Raw genomic sequence first — 16,311 nt, forward strand, 5'->3', positions numbered from 1 at the left:
AAATGAATTATTAATGTTGTTTAAAGCAGCATATTAATAATTATGTTTGTAAATTATCGATAAGCTGCTTATAGCAGGTCACGTGATTGCTACCAATTATGTGCTCAGAAAGCATCTTTTCAACTTCGATTTTGAACAATTTTACCTCCTTTGAGGCCAAATGATGGACGGTTTGAGGCACACGATGAAATGCTGAATCTATTGATGCCAAAATTTGTTCATTTTTTGCATTTTTAGACTAGTATATCCTGGCTCAAACTTTGACCAGTTTGTGTGTAAACCCTATGGTGAAGGGAAAACTTCGCGCCCAGCAGACGTCTTTACAGTGCTGCCAAATCGTGTTTGGTGGGGGTCGGGTTCGTCCGCGTGGGGCGCCGTCACTGATGACTGTTGCATACTTTTTGGAGCTAAGGTCACGTCTTCTGGGCCGGCTGCGATGTTACATGGTGTTTGCGCGTTGTTCCTACATTCGGTAATGGAGATACAATCGACGAAAATATATGCACGCGCTTGCTCGCTTCTCCAGTCCCTTCAAGAGGAAACAATCCTTTTAACGGCACAGCTACTTGAACTGGCTAACAGGCTAATAGGCATTAATGCATAAGAGTACGTATGAGGTGCTGATATATCGTTTTCCCATGGCGCGGCCGCTTACACCGTAAGCTCGCGCAAGTGTTTTCGCGGGGACCTTCTGATTTCATTGAATTTTGCCTTTAAAGGGACCCTCCACCTTAACATTAGATTGAGAGTAGCCAAAATGGGGTCCCTGGCTCACAATTACCGGTTTCGGCACTCACAACATCGAGAAATGCCTTAAATCGGAAATATTGAATTTCAAAATTGCAGCATTTTGATTCAGAGGGGCTAATGCATAGGAATACCCCTCTGAATGTGTGTCGTCAGCGCAGATATCTAACGATTTTTAAATGTTTGCCTAAAACGTTTTGTAGCACGCGGTGGATATGCTGCTTTGCGCGCAACAAGTGCCGCACTTTAAGCTGCACCAAACTATTGCTTCCAATAAAGTCGCTAGGAACAGCGGAGATCCCAAAAAGTAAACAAAAGTAGAAGTCTAATATCTTGAAAACCGGTGAATATTTTTCGGTGAAATTTGGTAGATATTCGTTTTCGCGTTTCTGAACCGAGCGACATCACTTTCATGCCAATTCATAAACTTTTTGAAGGTGGGAGGGTCCCTTTAAACCCCCTTGGAAACCAAGGGAGCAGCCGGTGTCAGTGCAAGATGATGAGTCAATATCCTTCTTCCTCCAAGGCTTATATCTGTTCGATACACACTACTTTTAGACATTTGATGAGGCATAAAGAAAACTTTGCATGCGTGTCAGCGCGGTAAAAAAAAATGATAGCCGGTCTGCTTGAACCCACGTTCTGTGACCAGCCGACTCAAAATCACCACGCAACTTACATAAACATGAAAAGTATTCATTAACCCGCGCCCCGCTGGGGGGGGGGGGGCAGAATCTGCCCCTCCCGTTTTTCGCCAATAACTTCTAAACACGTTACGCCAGCGACGTCAAACCTTCAGTACCTTATCATACATCAATTTGACACGTTCCCTGAAAATTTGAGCGAAATCCGTCGGAAAATTTTTGAGAAATTGACGTTTTCGTGACGTCATGTTCGCCATTTTCGCCTCAAAAACGGCAAAATTTCAAACGCCGCTAACATCTTCATTTTTCAAGGAATCAAGACGTAATAAAAAGGTTATACGTGATTCTACTTTGTCTATCAAATGGCTATCTCGGTTTTTTGAAAATTTTGGATTTTGGCCAAAATTTTTCCAAAAAACTGACTTTTTTGGAAAAAATATTTATAAAATCCAAAATTTTGAGTTTATCGAAAAAACCGGAATATATGTCAAAGACATGGTCTATGTGCACCTACATACCAATTTTTAGAAGAATCGGTTCAAAAATGTGGGAGTTATTCAAAATTTTATGACGTCACGACACACAATTTTTTTGAAAAATGATTTTTTTTGGAAGTTCTAGACCTCGTACGGAAACAAAAATAGCACCATTCGATTCGCCGTGAAAAACTGCATCGGATAGACACCTTTTTAGGCCTTAACAACCAACTTCAAAATTTGACCTCACTTGACCTGACCTTGACCTGACCTCGACCTGAAATTCATCCAGAGGTGGTCCATATCACTTATTGGGTGTGCCTATTGAATTCCATGAGTAAAATGACCCATAAAACATGTGTCGCACATGCCCTTTTCTATATTTTGTTTTTGGTGACCTGACCTGACCTGACCTGACCTGACCTTGACCTTGACCTTTGAATGACATTGTGTGCAACGGATATTGTCTTGGTAGTCTAAGAACACGTTTTGGGCAATCAGTCTCAGTCCATTCTTCGGCAACTACGGTGCAAGGCCGATACTGTAGAAACTTGCATTTTGTGCCCTTGACCTGACCTTGACCTGACCTCTGACCTACTTAAGCAAAAAAATTTGGGCTCTTAAGATCCGCCTTGTTGAGAGCTTTCGATTGCCGTTTTCCCCGTCTTTCTACGACCATCGGTTCGGAAGTTAGACAGGGGGGGCAGAATCTGCCCCCCCCCCCCCCCAGCAGGGCGCGTATGGCTGAATAGCCCAGCGGGGCGCGGGTTAACCTGTAAGTATGTCAAGAAATTGTCTTAGTCACTCAAAACATAACAGTTTTAGAGGAGTTTAAATTTGTTCCAATTTATCTGCAACACCCCGTATATCTTTCGATGCGCACGGACGTCCTGAGCTCACTGATGCTTTTATTTTTGTTCTATCTTTACTAGGTAAAAAGTTAGAAGCGAAAGACTTTTGACATGTTTTAGAGAAATGTTTGCACTTATATCCCCCCACTCACACACAGGCCACAACCCCCCTAAGTATTTACTTAGTCACCAAATTTTCACGGGGGCGTGATCTCCTATGGAACCACCTACCCTGTAACTTTGGCGTTTCTAAGTGCCATAGGAGCCAATCGCCAGGGAGGGAGGGGGAGGGGTCGTACCAACTCGCCAAATTTACAGGGTTATTGAAAAACCCTGTATACCCCTCTCGCCGTCCGTGTTATTGAAAAGGCCCTCGCCTGGCGAGGGCCTTTTCGAGTGGCCTTTTTATTTCTTTTTTTCGAGTGGCCTTTTTATTGTATTTTTTTAGTTAAAATACAATAATGCGCAAATTTACCATTGCTCGCCTACAACAATTTTGGTATAAAACCATGTTTTTTTTGTTTTTTTGTTTGTTTGCTCACAGGGCATGCTGCACTGGAAGAGCGACAAGTGGTTCGGCATCCAGCGTCTCCAGGGAGTGAATCCGGTGCTGATCAAACTCTGCACCAAAATACCCGACAAGTAAGTACTAGACGGGGTGACGGCCGCGATCCTAACCAAAGGTCTGCAATGTGGATGATGAAAACAAAAACGGACCCGGGATCTCATCCCACCACCGAGACACCTTTTGCTGCGACTTGAGTGAGCCCTGCACGTGCGGAATGGCGAGACGGAGAGGACACTTCCTACTGAATTGTGCGAGACACCCTACTAACCGACGTCAAACCAAAGTTGAGCGCAATCGGCCCAGCCGTTCTTGAGATGTGGAAGCAACCCCTACACGTGCGCAGTAGCACTCCGACCGTGACATATGGAAATACATTGCCCGGTGGGTGCCTACCAACATGCCAAGTTTCAGCGTGATCGGCCCAGTAGTTAACCCGCGCGCCGTTGAGGTCTGGTAGGTTCCACGTCCTGTTGGGGGGGAGAGGGGGGGGGGCAAAAGGCCCCCGTCGTATGTCTCCGCAACCAATAGCCGGATCGGGAAAATTCAAACGGCATTCGGAAGAGCTCATCGAGATGCACAAGATAGGATGTTGATGACCTTGATATTTGACCTGTGACGTCACTTGGAGGTCAAACAAGGTCAAATCAATCCAATTTACAATGACGAGAAGTCGGTCATAAAAATGAGATCTAGGTTTCCAACACATGAGTGGTATAGCTGTCCAGCAGTATTTCCTTACAGTGGTCCCAGTCCAGCGGTATTCCCCAACAGTGGTTCCAGTCCCGCGGTATTCCCAAAAGTGGTATTACTATCCCGCGGTACTCTCTCAGCGTTTTATATCGCCATCCCACACGGTCTGTTTCAGTCTAAACGTGGACGACACCATGCTGCGGCCGTTCCTTGAGACACTCACCATCGAGGAGGCCATTCAGAGCCAGAAGCTTTTCCTGGTCGACCTCGGTATTGTAGAAGGCGTACCGCCGGCCCCAGGAACTCAGGTTAGTTGGGTCGACCTCGGTATTGTAGAAGGCGTACCGCCGGCCCCAGGAACTCAGGTTAGTTGCTAGGAAACTCACTCATCGACGGATCTTTGTGGACGTGTGTCCCGACACTTATGCTCCATACTTACCAATGGTCGTATCGAGCCCCGCGAGGCGGCGTTCGAAAGGTCTCTACAAGATCTTCCCAAAGCACTCTTAAGGTTTTAAGATTGAGGTCAACTTTCGGGTCAAGATCAGGTCAAAGTTCAAATTCTGGGGTTTTGCGTGATTAGGCTTACGGACAGCTGAATCGATAGCTGCTGCTCAAAACTCACCAAAATGACGCCAAAGGCCTAGTGAAGGTACACTCGGGGGCAGATTGATGTTCCACCACTCCCTACCCATCGGGCAATCCCATGGCTCAGCACTGGCTGCTGCCAGTGTTGCCTGCCCTCAGCACTGCTCAGCACTGCCTGCCCGTACCAGTGCTGCCAGTGCTGCCACTGGCAGCAGCCAGTGCTGAGCCATGGGAGCCCGATGGGTAGGGAGTGGTGGAACATCAATCTGCCCCCGAGTGTACCATGTGCGTACAGGGGTCATACTAAGTACGGGTCAAGGTAAGGTCAGGTCATGAAAGGTCACGGTTTTCACTTTCTGCTACATGGGCGTGCGACACATGTTTTATGGCTTATTTTTCACGCCGAATCCGATGGTACTGGTTATATATGACCCCAAGACACTGTGCTGCTGATAGGTGTGTTAATAAATGATAGGTAAAACCGAAAACTATATGCAAGTTGGTAATCGTGTAGCTGTATCTAAGTAGATGTCAGCACCCAGCAAAACAGAACGCTACATGAACATCAAAATGAATTGGTTTGTTTTCGTTCGTGAGAAATATGTACATTGGCGGATCCAGGGTCCAATCTTATAATATGCCGTACTATTATATTTACGGCAGTTGGTAAGATTCACAGTGATACCAGTGCTGACAAAGATTAATCTGAGTCAACGAAATGATTCTTTAGACCGTCAAATTACGCGATGAACTGAAATGCGTGAAAACCATTTTGCATTTGTAGCGGGGTTTCGCGGCGTCGCGGGGCTAACCGGGCAGTATCTTTCGGTAGTGAGATGAGAGCTCCGTCGGCGCGCTCCATGGAAGCCCTTCTCTGTATGCCAGCCCATCGCGAACTCGTTCCGACTCAGACTCTACCTCGGGGCGATCAATCATCGGAAACACATAGGCCAGGGTTAGGGAATGGGAGATAATGATAAATGTTAATCAATTACCCTCGATCATATTGGTATAGAAAATCAACTCTATTTAACAAAAAGTCCCACTCTCAAACAACAGCGCCCTTCCTAGCTTGAGGGTCATCTCCCACCAGATATATGCATCAATCATTCGTCCATTTATCCATCCCCTTACAACCATGTCATTCGTCCACTTATACCTCGTAATTTACCAGAGTTGACCATCTCCGGTCCCTCCCCTTTTTCCTATAACTTCCCCCGGTGGTGCTAGGGCGCGCGCAAAGTCGTTATCGAGTCATTGGCCTTAAATGTCATTTAACCGTTATCCCTTCATAACCACAATGTTCCGTACATCAGACAAACGCTTCATAATGCTCACGCTACACAATTAGAGATACGACCCACCACATATTTCGGCACTCGACCTTCGCGTTACGTGACTTATTGCGGTCCGTCCCATCACCATGTCGAACTACCTACACAAAAAAAAAACATAAATGTCTTCGGCCAGCGGTTCCGAGACTACGGCTCACAGGGCACTGTGTAGTCCGGTTTCCGCGGGGGACTTATTTGAAATTTGAGACCGGGGCTGGGTAACTAAGGTCCGTCCGGGCTGCCTGCGTCGTCTCCGTATAGCCGCGGTTTTCGGGCCAGCCCCCGGCGACCGAAAGGGGTTAGTCGTTCGTCGGCTTTACACGAATCCATGACTACCAGTTTATGCCAAATTGCCTATAATAAAACGAAAACTAAGCGTACCACGGCCCGCAATGGGCTTATCTAAAATTTGAAACCGGGCTGGGTAACTAGGTCCGTCCGGGCTGCCTGCATCGTCTCCGTATAGCCACGGCTTTTGGAACAGCACCGGCGACCGAACGGGTAAGCCTCCGTTGGCTTCACACAATCCACGACTACCAGCGTTATAGGTGCCCGAAGCCCTATCTATCCGTTGCTGGTAGTTAAGCTGTCGTCACAGACCTAACCGAAATGACCGCTGCACGGCCGGAGTAAATCGACTGACAGCGGGGTGGCCAGTACCGACTTACCGCGATCACCCGACTCGCATGCTTTGGTATTTAATGTTCACCCCCGTCCTGCAGCATCACACGTTTCTTCGCGGGACATTACTTAACCGGCGGCATACGTCTCCTCGCTGGGACGCCTGGGGTCCTAACCATCTCCGAAACTACCTACGTCACTTATCGAATGTCATCCTGCGCTGATCACTCAATGGACCGATAGCGGACCTAACCTATCTTTTAAAACCGGGCGGGGTCACTAGGTCCCTCCGGGCTGCCTGCATCGTCTCCGTATAGCCACGGCTTTATGGGGCCCGCGCCGGCAACCGAACGGATTAGCCTTTGTCGGCTATGCACTCATCCTCAATAATCGATCCTCAACTCGCTCTCACCCTTTCTCTTCACTTCGCGACTTATTGCACGTATCCAGGGCTTACCCAAGCGAGGCCTACTATTTAAGTGGGGTCTACCCGAGCTGAGCTTCATTCAGGAAATCCGATTCCTCTACGTGTACAGTCTTCAATTCCATTTCACTCGCTTCTTATCTCCCTCCTAACCCATGGCCGCGTCGGTGGACTTTCCACGCACAGGGGCGTGACGTGCATCATCTATCTCCCCGGTTCCGTCCCTTGCAGTGTCCCCAGTGTCCATGTGGGGTAAAGTTACAAATATTTCGTGTGCGGCAAGGTCTATGTGTGCTCCTTATATTCGGACCGCTGGATAGGGTAGAGCGCCAGGAAATCCGCTGGCGAGGGCACTTGGGAGTCAACCGGAGAAGCTCCAGTATCGGTTGGGCTAGGGGTAGGGAGGTCCCGTATGTGTTGTGTATAATCGCTATCATTTGGACCGTGGGATAATTTGGGGAGGATGGAGTGCCAGGAAATCCACTGGCAAGGGCACTTAGGAGTCAACCGGAGAAGCTCCAGTATCGGTTAGGCTAGGGAGGTCCTGTATGTGTTGTGTGTAATCGCTATTGTTTGGACCGTGGGATAATTTGGGGAGGATGGAGTGCCAGGAAATCCACTGGCAAGGGCACTTAGGAGTCAACCGGAGAAGCTCCAGTATCGGTTAGGCTAGGGAGGTCCTGTGTGTATTGTGTGTAATCGCTATTGTTTGGACCGTGGGATAATTTGGGGAGGATGGAGTGCCAGGAAATCCACTGGCAAGGGCACTTAGGAGTCAACCGGAGAAGCTCCAGTATCGGCTAGGCTAGGGAGGTCCTGTGTGTGTTGTGTATAATCGCTATTGTTGGACCGTGGGATAATTTGGGGAGGATGGAGTGCCAGGAAATCCACTGGCAAGGGCACTTAGGAGTCAACCGGAGAAGCTCCAGTATCGGCTAGGCTAGGGAGGTCCTGTGGGTGTTGTGTGTAATCGCTATTGTTTGGACCGTGGGATAATTTGGGGAGGATGGAGTGCCAGGAAATCCACTGGCAAGGGCACTTAGGAGTCAACCGGAGAAGCTCCAGTATCGGCTAGGCTAGGGAGGCCCTGCATGTGTTGTGTATAATCGCTTTGTGCACTGTGTAAACTCAACAGATAAAGAGAACTGATCGTTGTAAATTACTCTGGCCGGACACCTTGGAAACGACCTCTTTCCTGACTGTGGGTTAGCATATGGCCTTTTATGCTCCATCCTCCGATCCCTGCCCCTTCAGCACTACTCACACTCGTATTTCAATATTTACAAGTCCCATTTATTTACATACTCCGACGCAACACCTTAAATTCCCTTACAAGTCAAATTTAAAGGAAACATTCTGGGCCCAGGCCGCCCATCAACTGAGCCCCACAAGCCGCGCGGTGCGGTACACAGTCGCCCGTCCCTTTCCCGACTCCCCACGGTGCATAATCCCCTCCGTCCGCTTAAATCACAACGGGGCGCCAGACGACTGAAGAGGGCCCACGTCGGCACGCGTGTCGCACTACGCGCACAGTTACATAATTGATCGAAATCGAATTGTGAAATTAAGCTACCTAGACTGAAAGTCCCAAGAATAAATTTAAATACCTAAGCTGAATGGCCTAAAATATTGCGGACGACACCTAAAAGGGGAATATAATGTGGCTCACATAGCAGTAACGAAAGGGGGGGGGGGGGTTACTTGGAGGATTTAGGGACTAGGTGCGCACCCGTGTTCACCGCGTGACCTTACTTGAGATGGAGTCGCTGACATGATGGTCGTGACCGTCCAGCGCCCGGCCAGGCGGCCGGAGCCGCCGCCGGCGCCGTGATGCCTGCCGCTGGTCTCTCGTGGGCTGTCCACGGTGTCAGATGTGAGCCGAGAGCGAAGAGCGGCGTGGGATCCGTCGTCCGAGAGAGAGCCAGAGAGCGCGGAATGCGTCGTCCGAGAGCTTTTCAGTTCCGTTTCATCAACTTATACTTCTGATGACGTCATACTTCAGAGGGCCGGGCAGCATCACCTTGTCCAATCTCCGTCCTCCATTCTCAGAAGCTGCACTCGGCTCCGCCCTCGAAAGTTCGTGATTTGCTGACAAAGTTCGGTTCCCCTCCGGCCATGGCAGTCGCACCCTTTCACGCAGCGACCGGGTGGAATTCGCCGCCGGCGCTCACGGCGCCTGAGGCGCCAGGTGGCGGGCCTGGCCCTCTGCTCCCCTTGTTTTGAAGTCAGGTCCGGCCAGATGTCCTATATTTTGTCGTTGGCGACCGAGTTCCATTTCATCCTGTTTTCGTACAACCCGGGTCGGTCTCCGCTCCCCTTTCTTGTTTTGGTTCAAATCAGGGCCGGTCTGCACTCCCCTCTCCTTGTTCTCTGGCGGGGTGCCGAGCGTGGGACAGAGTCTTGTTTTCCAAAGGCTAAACTGATTAATGGCTCGAGGCTGGCAGAATGGCGCGTTTCGGTATGCTATTTGTTGGCTTCAGATCCGGGTTCTCATGAAGTGGGGTGGTCATCTATAGAGGACCCCTGTTTGTCAGAGCCTACTGCGCCGTCTGTGTGGACGCCAGCTGGGACGGAGAGAGGGTATCACAGCCGATTTAGCCGGCTGACCGTGTCTGTGCGGCGCTCGCAGATGGCCGTGTTTCAGCTTGTGGCACAGCTTGCAGTTCAGCATGAAAGATCTTTCATCTATGAAAAAAATGTAACGCATCTGCGTTACACATTTGATAGTCGTTTTCTGCAGCTGAACTTCAGCCAGTGCTGCCATATCCATTCCACGGCGTTTATAAGATTGAGCCCAGGTGGGGGGGGGAGGGGTGCATTTGAGGCAAATGCCCCCCCCCCCCCCACAGCGCCCGAAGTCGACATGAATTTGAGTTTTTTTTTTAGATAAAACAAAAACCAAACTTTTATAAGGAAAAGTTTGTTATAAGCTGCACAGCAGTGCGCAATAAATCAAAATCCAATGAGTTTTTGGAATTAAGTGAATTTTTTGTAGGGTATAGGTACCCCCGCAGCATCCAAGACCGCCTTTCTTTCGATAAAAGAGACTTTACAAACCAGTAATAGTGCACACGTTTCCAAAACAGTGCAATCAATTTAGAAGATAGTGTGTTGAATTTCAGTGGATTGTAGGTAAATTTCGCCATAGTGCACGGTTTTGTCATGTGGTGTGCTATTCGACGTCCCGCAAAGCAATTTAGGCGATGTTCAAGTGAATTCGCTGTTAGATTGGGAAAATATTTTTGAAAGTCCCCTATCTGTGTGTCAAGAGTACCGTGAAACTTTGTCACAGAGCTGCTCAAATGTAACTTCACCCCTCAGGAATTAACTTATCTTTAGTCTCGCTCTAAGAACTCGTTGACACGGTCACGTGGCGGTCACGTGGCATTCGGGGCTTCTGAATCGGCTGCATAACTTCGTTCCTGGCTCAAAAAGATCAGGAGTGTTACATAATGTTTGTTATCGCCTTTCAACACTAATTCGATTGAATAAAGCCGAAAAATATTACGCCGAACTTGAAAGCGCCCAACGAATAATGCGCACTACACTTTTTATGGCCAAATATAGAAATAGTGCACACAGTTCAGTAATAGCGCTACCGATTTCGACAATTCAGCTTAGTGTACTGTTAAATCGGCCGAGTGCATGTCATTCAGTAATAGTGCACTTGTTTCCAAAACAGAGCAATCAGCTTAGAACATAGTGCGTTCAAATGCAGCAGACGTATGTCAATTGCGCCATAGTGCACGGTTTTGTCATGTGGTTTGCTATTCGGTGTCCTGCAAAGCAATTTATTAGATGCAAAAATATAGCATGCATGTTTATTGTCTATGCATAACCAAATAAGTGAGTGCAAACAACAGCTTCAACGCATACAACCACATCCAAGCTGTTGTCTCCACCTAAATGCACTGCGTGGTGATCCGAAGTACCCCGCTGCTTTTACCAGGGGACATTGAAGCGGTTGTGTGTCGATGTTTCAGCTGTGCGCGCCGATGGGGCTCTTTTACCTGAACAAGAACAGCGAGCTGCTGCCGGTGGCTATCCAGCTGTTCCAGCATAAAGGCGGCGACAACCTGGTGAGGCCACCTGTCAGGAGCCCACACCTGACCACACCGATCTGGCACGCTTCAAAACATCACCAACGAATTAGTCATATACATATTGTGTCAGGGGCTCAGGCACGCTTATGCTACAAAACTGTGATATCTTTGTTCTAATTGTGCAGTTTGTGAAACCGATTCAAAATTGACTCGCTGCTACTAAAGTAGCCGCGCGGGGCCCCACACTATGAATAAGCACAAATAATTGCGTAAATTTAGGCATAAAACAACTTTTGCTAACCATCAACATGGTAGAAGACTGGTAAGTAACTCGACATGATGCAAATCTAGGGTTATAATTACGCTCGTTCTAGAGAATTTCATGTAAGTACTAAAAAATGATGCCAGTAAAAAAAGGATACCTACAGCCGTCCTGATCGACTGCCAGACCTTATTGAGACCCCTCTCAGAAATATCCCTCGGGATATCTTCTCGCTGATCGCGATGCAGCGCGGCCCAAACAGAGCGGTTCAGCTACACAGTCGACTGACCTACGACAACAACGAGCTACAATATACATACATGCAATTTTTCGCCTACTATAAAATATACACCGCGAACGACCCACCAAACCTCCAACCGGCAGGTGTTCCTGCCGAGCGACCCGCCGAACTTGTGGCTGCTGGCCAAGATGTTCTTCAATAACGCCGAGGTGCAGCACCACGAGTCGCTGACGCACCTGGGCTTCACGCACTTGATGATGGAGGGCGTGGTCATCTGCTCGCACCGCCACCTCTCCGTGTCGCACCCACTCTTCAGGCTGATGGCGCCACACTTTTTGTTCCTCATTTCCATCAACGTGGTGGCGCTGCAGGACCTGATCGCTCCTGGAAAGTGGGTAGATCGCGTGATGACGGTGCGCGCTTCTGGCCTGCAGGAGATCGTCAAACGAGGGTGAGTCGCTGCCGCGGGCAGGCTCGATGGCAAACGAGGCAGGGTCCGAATGGCAGGCTTTGCAGAGCGAGCGCCCTCAGATGGTGTGTAGATGTGCACATGGATAAAATCACCCTCTAGGTGATCTGTTTTGTAATGATCATAGCGCCGATAACGTTTCTCGATGCTTGATGGTACGCTCTCGTCACACGTGTAGCTACCGCATGGATATCTTAGCCACTGATGTGAGTGAGACACGGGGTTGGATGGGCGGGCAGCTGCTGACGGCTGACGGGTGTCGTCCAGTCTGCAGGACTGGAGGCTGGACAGGGACGGCGTCATACCGCGTCAGGTAGCGGCCAGAGGCGTGGCCGACCCCTCGGTGCTGCCCTACTATCCGTATCGGGACGACGCCTGCGCTCTCTACTCTATCATCGAGCGCTACGTGCGGGCTGTGCTGGAGGCTGCCTACAGCCAGCCCGGAAGCCTGCAGGCTGACCACGAGCTGCAGCAGTGGCGCAAAGAGCTGACGATGGCGCGCCAGCACGGCGGCGTGGGCATGTGTGGAGTCGCCGGCGACAGCGAGCAAGGTAATCTCACTGTCCCCGGCTGGTGGTGAGACGAGCGGGGTGGGCTCACTGTCCCCGGCTGGTGGTAAGACGAGCAGGGTAATCTCACTGTCCCCGACTGGTGGTAAGACGAGCGGGGTGGGCTCACTGTCCCCGGCTGGTGGTGAGACGAGCGGGGTGGGCTCACTGTCCCCGACTGGTGGTAAGACGCGCGGGGTGGGCTCACTGTCCCCGGCTGGTGGTAAGACGAGCGGGGTGGGCTCACTGTGTGCCGGTGACCGGCAGAGCCCTCTCTTCCCGCCAGGGTTCACCAGCGTCGACCAGGTGGTGGAAGTGGTCACCGCGCTGGTCTCCATATGCAGCCAGGGCCACGCCGCTGCCAACTTTGGCCAGTTCGATGAGTACGGCTTCGTGCCCAACTACCCGCCTGTGCTGTACGGTCCCGTTCCGAGCAGCAAGGACGCCGTGCCCAGCGACAGAGACCTCCTCAACTATCTGCCAGGCCGCTTCGCCACGCGCGAGATCATGGTCATCACGAAGCTGCTTAGCTTCCGCGGCACCCGCGCGCTGGGCGACTTCGAGGTGCGCTACATCTACGACCCGGTGGGCTCGGCCGCCGCCGACCGGCTGCGCGGCGAACTCCGCGAGCTGGCGCGCCAAATCGACCGGCGCAACGCCACCGCCCAGTTCCCGTACAAGTGGCAGAGCCCCTCAGTGGTGCCTAACGCCATCAGCGTGTAAAAGTGGCCGCCAGACGGCCCCCACCCCTGGGCCGTCGAGAGGCGCGGGCCGCCGCCACACACCGCTGTGAATTGTGTCGTTCCGTCGCGATTGCCACTGTTGGATTAACCGGCTCGAGCGCGGGCGCGCGACAGACTCGTGCGCGCAGCACTGGGGCAAAGTGAGTGCGTGACTGCGTCTTGTTTACCACAGAGCGAAATAAAGTTGCTAGCATAAAAAAATCAGCGTGTAAAAGCCGCGCAGCGAAGCAGGTGCCTAGCGCCCTGCACGCAAAAGGGCTCATAGCTAGAATGCTATGCAGCACGGTGCCTTTCTAAATGCCTTAAACTCTCGCTTGTTAGAGCATCAAGTTGAACGCCATTGACTGAGGGGAACGCTATTTCGACTTTTAGTATGACAAATGATACATATTTTGAAGAAAAAAATCGCAGATAAGTCCATTCGAAAGCTCTTCGAAACTGTTTCGCAAAAGGGTTAGATTTGACCCGAGATCAACGGTTTGGTCTTCAGGGGCAAAACCGTCAAAACTATCGTTTTTGTTGACAATGTTGTATTGCAATGATCTTTTTCCATACTGCACTTGTGCGACACTGATGTACCTAATTGTAGTTGTCTAATCTAGATCAAGCTTCCTGTAGTGAAAATACGCTATTACCTATAGGAAGAAGTGGCTAACCAATTATATACCAATAGAAAGAAAATATCTTGTATCTTCTGCTTATCTGAGGCCTTTTGGACCAAAATACATGCCTAGGTAGATTGCAATTTTATCTATTACTCCAAACTAAAAAAAAAAAACTACTCGAAAACCACCATGAAAACGACTACAATCGAGTATGTAGAAATGACTTTCTACAATCAATGTAGAAAGTCAATCGAGCGAAATTTTTAAGTTTACTTGGTAGGCATGTACTATGTATGTATGTTGTCGATTCCACCCAACCAGGTATTTTGGTGCAAGAGGCTTCTGCTATGCGTATGTATTATGTATCGATCGGACAATACACAATTAAAATACTATAACGCATTTTCGGATCTCGACTAGTGAAAGCACCAGGGTGGACAAACCCTAGACGTGAAAAGTGTGATACCAAGTATCCTATATGCCTTTTCTAGCGAGTTCGCCTGTTGTGCCGTTACCGTAATCGTTTCCAATGCAAAGCTCAAAGATTACTCTATTGCCTTTATCCTTTCAACAAGAGCTCTTTTATCTCCGTTACAGCCTCACCGGTTTTCTCCTCTATGAATGCTTTGAGCTTTACCATGTAACCGAAACCACAGCACTTTTTTATTTATTTATTTTATTTATTTATTCAAGTGATCACCAACAGGGCGGACCCCCACTGACAGGCGAAGTCAAACTAACACTATACATGATAAACAATGACATACGGGCAAACAATGCAGAGTAAACAGTAGGTAAATATTACGATAAATATAGCTAAAAATATAATGCACAAAAAATATGTGGGTTAAGATGAATCTAAAAAAAAAACGAGCTTGTAAAAAGACTTTAAAAAGATGATATATACTTCAAAACATGCGATTTAAAAGTCCCAGTGGCATCGGTAAAAAATCTGTCCCTGGAACACTGCATAAAAACGAATTGACTATAGTTCGTTTTTTTTTTTCAAAAGGACGCTGGCTCCAAGTATGTTTTTCGAACAAGCACGTGTTTTTGCGAGCAAAACGAGCAAAAACTGAACCTGAGAAACTCGAACGTCGCCTTATTTTAACATGTGAATTATTCCCGATAAATTCCATGCCTGCGTTTTGGAACTAGACATGAGAACAGTGGTGACGTCATGCTGTGGAACTTGCACTGCAATGCAATGCATAACTATCATGGAAAGAACCGCTTACTCGATTCGGGTCTCGGTAAGAGCAAAAAACGAAGTTTTCCCAAAATTCGTTGGTAATGAATGCTTTCGTATGGACATTGGGTGCCAGCTGCCACCAGTGACGTCATCATAGTATGCTCATTTTTGAAGTCACAATTTCCATGCATTTACCGAGCACAATTTGAAATCGATGATTTTTTCGGCAGGGAATTCTTAGCCAGACGCTGAAGTTGGCAAAACTCACGTGAGAGGTTCGATAATGAACTTTGAGCCAGCGTCCTTTTGAAAAAAAAAAACGAACATAGACATGGTACCCTGTTGAATAAACCCCGCTTCACGGTGTTGACACGTGCACGGGGCTCATAAAACAGTTTCTGTGTGCGGGTCGACCGAGTGGGTATGTGCAGTGCAAAGCTGTTTAATATGTGGCAGCAGTCGTGTCTCCCATGAAACACGTTTCTGATGAAAATCAGATCATGCTGAATTCGACGTGAAGCCAATGACTGTATCCGGAAGTGATTTAGTAAAGCACTGTAATCCAGAGAAATGGAATGTCCGGAGTGCGTGTTTGATAAAAGCCATATTAGAAATTTGTGTTGCACTCGGTCGACCCGCACTGTGTGGGTGTCAGCCGCACCCGCCCATATCACACTGCCATATTCTAAAATCGAGCGTACACTGGAGAAGTAAGCACACAAAAGTGCCTTGCGATGAAATTTGCTTCCCTTCTCACCTGTTTGAAAGGATCGAAACAACAGGCCCAGGCTTCGGTTTGCTCTGCTAACAATGCTGTTCACATGAGCAGCAAATGTAAGCTTGGTGTCTAAAATGATACCCAGGACACGTATCTCTCCAACATGCTCGAGTTTAGTGGCGTTGATAAAATACTCTGTCCGGACGGGTGCGCGCCTGAGGGTGATCGTGAACGATTTGCATTTGCTGGGGTTTAGGGTGAGTCCCCATCTGACGGACCAGGCCGCCAGACGACCAAGGTCCTGCTGGAGCAGTAGTCCGTCAGATGGCGAGACAATTTGTCGAAAAATTTTGACGTCGTCGGCGTATTCGGAGGTGAGGTCACTTGTCGTGACCTGGTGACCTGACCTAAGGCGACCTGGGTCTGAAATTTTCACAACATGTGCGGAAAAGATGCACGAACAGGTGTGCCAAAAACGGCGCGATCCGCGGCGCTGCTTTTGAGACATCTGCGAAAAACCGCAGGGAGGGGGGTGTTCAAACACCCC

General features: G+C 49.0%; 1 protein-coding gene across 1 annotated transcript; it reads left to right on the forward strand.

Annotated features, from left to right (window-relative positions):
* Nucleotides 1–3,252: 3,252 nt before the first annotated feature.
* Nucleotides 3,253–14,249, forward strand: LOC122368110 (polyunsaturated fatty acid lipoxygenase ALOX15B-like). The gene is made up of 6 exons (XM_043341755.1): nt 3,253–3,360; nt 4,152–4,284; nt 10,927–11,022; nt 11,633–11,940; nt 12,226–12,509; nt 12,793–14,249. The coding sequence occupies exons 1-6, from the start codon at nt 3,266–3,268 to the stop codon at nt 13,227–13,229; spliced, it is 1,353 nt and encodes a 450-aa protein (XP_043197690.1). The 5' UTR covers nt 3,253–3,265; the 3' UTR covers nt 13,230–14,249.
* Nucleotides 14,250–16,311: the final 2,062 nt, after the last annotated feature.

The sequence above is a fragment of the Amphibalanus amphitrite genome, unplaced genomic scaffold, assembly GCF_019059575.1.
Source record: "Amphibalanus amphitrite isolate SeventyFive unplaced genomic scaffold, NRLGWU_Aamphi_draft 000924F_arrow, whole genome shotgun sequence".
Classification (NCBI taxonomy): domain Eukaryota; kingdom Metazoa; phylum Arthropoda; class Thecostraca; order Balanomorpha; family Balanidae; genus Amphibalanus; species Amphibalanus amphitrite.